Source organism: Chrysochloris asiatica, unplaced genomic scaffold (genome assembly GCF_000296735.1).
Source record: "Chrysochloris asiatica unplaced genomic scaffold, ChrAsi1.0 scaffold00017, whole genome shotgun sequence".
NCBI lineage: Eukaryota > Metazoa > Chordata > Mammalia > Afrosoricida > Chrysochloridae > Chrysochloris > Chrysochloris asiatica.
Genome location: NW_006408535.1, coordinates 32,050,827 through 32,054,395, shown reverse-complemented (window position 1 = coordinate 32,054,395; position 3,569 = coordinate 32,050,827). Strand labels below are relative to the sequence as shown.

The window sequence follows — 3,569 nt, the reverse complement described above, 5'->3', positions numbered from 1 at the left end:
TTATATCTATTTATTGACCTCTCGCTGTCTGTGCACCTCCATTCTGGTGATTAGAGAGGGTGCCCAAGTGAGCAGAAACCCCACCCCGCCTCCAGAGTGTTCTATTATGCATGCACACAGAGCTTCTAAAAATTTAAAGGGACAGTGTCCACTTAAAACCAAACAGCAGCACAAAACGTCCACAGCTGGCCCTGAACTGTTTACCACTAGCAAAAAGACCTGAACAGGGGTTGTGGAGCAGGACAGGTAGACTAAAAAGGAAATAGGCTGATAATTAAATCCTGAGTTAAGTCATAACAATGAACAGTGGCATCTTGAAATTTCTCAGGAAGAAGAATGAAAAGGGAAGCCCTTCTCCTGATCACAACTACCTAGAGACAATCAGAAAACATAAAAAAATACCAAAATATACACCTATCTAAGTATTAAGGCAACAGATAACTTCTGAATATGCCAAAAAAACAGAAACAGATGATCATATCAGCACATGTCCAGAAACAAGATAAAGTGACTGAGACAATTGAGCTGGAGGTAGACCTACACTCCATGCTGGAAGGAAGGCAGGCTTTAGAAATGCCTGAGAAGGAATTCAGAAAAAATGATTATAAAATGTATCAAAACACTATACAATGGGTAGTTTGAATCACGGTGCGACAGAGTAGCTGGTGAGCTCTCACTTGGTGTTTGACTAGCCTTTTCTCTAACCTTGCTTGTCTGAGCTTCAGCGGAATTCCAAATGTCTGGCCATAAGGTGGGGAAGGACTCCGGAAAGGCCAAGACAAAGGTGGTTTCCTGCTCTCAGAAAGCCAGCTTGCAGTTCCCAGTGGGCCGTATTCATCGACACCTGAAATCTAGGATGACCAGCCACGGGCGTGTGGGCGCGACTGCGGCTTTGTACATCGCAGCCATTCTGGAGTACCTAACCACAGAGGTTCTTGAACCAGCAGGAAATGCATCAAAAGACTTAAAGGTAAAGCGCATTACCCCTCGTCACTTGCAACTTGCCATTCAAGGAGATGAAGAGTTGGACTCCCTTATCAAGGCTACAATTGCTTGTGGTGGTGTCATCCCACACATCCACAAATCTCTGATCAGGAAGAAAGGACAACAGAAGACTGTCTAAAGGATGCCTGGATTCCTTATTATCTGAGGACTCTAAATACTCTAACAGCTGTCCAGTGTTGGTGATTCCAGTGGACTGTATCTCTGTAGGGGGAAAAAACACAATTTTGTCTTTTTGTAATTCTATTTGAGCAACCAACCAAATTTCTGCATTCAAGTCTTAACCATATTTTAGTGTTACTGTGGCCTCAAAGAAGCTATTGATTCTGAAGTAGAACAAGTGAGCTTGAAAATAAATCTCTCAATACCACTAAGATAGAAGAACAAACAGAAAAAAAGGATTAAAAAAATCTGAAGAAAGTCTAAGATTCGTGTTGGACAGCATGAAGAGGAATAAGTTAAGAGTTATCAGAATTCGGAACAGAAAGAATCACACAAGTCCACAGAGGAGATAGTTGAAGAACTTCTGGAAGAAAATTTCCCTAACATCCTGAAAAGTGAAAAGATAAGTATTCAAGAAGCTCAATGAACCCCAGAAAGGATAGACTCTAAAAGAAAAACACCAAGACATAGAATAATCAAGCTTTCCAAAATCAAAGATAAGGATAGAATCCTGAAGGCAGCTAGGGAAAAGGGAAGTGTAACATACAAAGGCAAGCAAATCAGATTAAACTTGGATCTCTTAACAGAAACCATTCAGGCAAGAAGGCAATGGGGAGACATATATAAAACCCTGAAAGAAAAAAAACTGCCGACGAAGAATCCTCTACCCAGCAAAGCTGTCAGTCAAATATGATGGCGTAATCAAAACATTCCATGAGAAACAGGAGCTAAGGGATTTTGCAAAAGCCAATCCTATGATGAAAAACATCCTAAAGGGAGTTCTGTGGACAGAGAACCAACAAGAACAGACAATAATCAGAGATTGACATACGTGGCAGCATCACCTGGAAGTCATTCGACAAATGAAAGCATCGAGAACAGAATAAAATTGTAAGAACAAATTCAGAGGATCTGGGAGGTCAGTCTATGATCAAAACAAATACAATGTGAAAGAAAGTAAACACAGAGGAACAGAGATCTAGGTGGTGGGAAGGTCAGGTAGATTACAGGATAAAATAGACTGTCTTAAATGGAGGTAAAAGTTAATGGAATATAAGGTAACCACAACGGTGGGGTTGGGGTGGGGAGTTTTGGCGGAGGTGGAGGGAAGGGTAAAGACAGATAGATACATCATAGTTCGAGTGTTGTGGAGGGGAATACAAGAAGGGCAAGAAGATAGAAGAACAAGATAGACAGGGGAACACTGAGACAGGTTTGCATGGGCTAAGTGGAACAGAGGTAAATAGTGAAGCATGCTTAACCTTGGAACAACAGGGCTCTGTTATACAGGGATCTAGGCATAGTTTGAAGAGAGGAAATAATACTAAGATGTTTGACTGTCTTATGAATATTGGTTTTCCTTGCCTACTATTGTAAAATAGACACTTGAGTGGGATAGAAAGGAAATGTCATGAAACATGATTACAGAAAACTTGTTAGCCCTTCTTCAGCCTATAATTGATTGGAATAACTAAAAGGGACTCTAGAACTTGCCCAGTGAAACAGGCCTATTGCAAAGCCTTTGCAGAGTATAGGACATTAGATGGAATCCTGAATCCCTTCCAGAACCTTCTGAAGTGGGACATTCCCACTAGAAAGAACAAGTAGACCAGCCTGGAACAGCCAGAGTGACAGAAGATGCATCTTCAAAGAAATATCATCAGGAAAAAAACAAAACAAAAATGGCAGCATGACTGGCTACTACAAGAATAAGCAAGCTGTTCACCAGGAAGTCATCAAGGCAAACAATCAAGTTCCTTCAGGAAAAACCACCCCTCTAAGACTGAAACTCAAAGGGAACACATGATCAGGCATGCAAGCTTGCTGATGACCACATTGGTCTACTGGTGAGTGGAAGAGGGGGGAAAGGCGACAATGAAGAAATAGGCTGAGTTCAACCACGGTCCATCAACTCCCATGGACCTGGAGATGAGAGAGAGAAGAGGAAGGGCTGCTGGTCTAATGTGTGGTGAGACCTGGGGACACCTGAGCCCATGGACAAGGACATAGCCACAGAGGGCCAGAGCTGAGAGTGAAGCATCCAGCTGATATGAAGTGAGGGGAGAGACACAAGAACACCCAAATGTGCAAATAGTACCCATGTGACCTAGCCTCAATGGTTTGATAATCAGATCTTGTCTAGAGGAAGATTTTTTTTAAAAAAGAAAAAATTTTGATAAAGGAAACAAGAGTAAATTGCTACAATTTGATGAACCTGACCTATACGCATGGCGGTAGTAACTCTAAATAACAACAGAGAGGGAAGGAGTCTTCACATTGAGTATTAATGCTATCCCCTCTGTGCACAGGGTAGAGAGGGACGGGAAACTTAGACATTGGCTACCTAAAATGAGGGGACGATAAAGGCACAAAGTGACTGGCTTACAAGGTTTCAAGAGGGAGTA

General features: G+C 41.9%; 1 protein-coding gene across 1 annotated transcript; it reads left to right on the top strand.

The window, feature by feature from the left end:
• The first annotated feature begins 736 nt into the window (after positions 1 to 736).
• On the top strand, positions 737 to 1,123 carry LOC102832950 (histone H2A.Z-like). The gene has a single exon (XM_006835473.1). It carries the CDS (start codon positions 737 to 739, stop codon positions 1,121 to 1,123), a length of 387 nt encoding a protein of 128 aa, XP_006835536.1.
• The last annotated feature ends 2,446 nt before the right edge of the window (positions 1,124 to 3,569 follow it).

What these genes read in the sequence shown, in the direction of transcription:
- LOC102832950 (XM_006835473.1), top strand. Translation starts at nt 737, where the DNA reads ATGTCTGGCCATAAGGTGGGGAAGGACTCCGGAAAGGCCAAGACAAAG.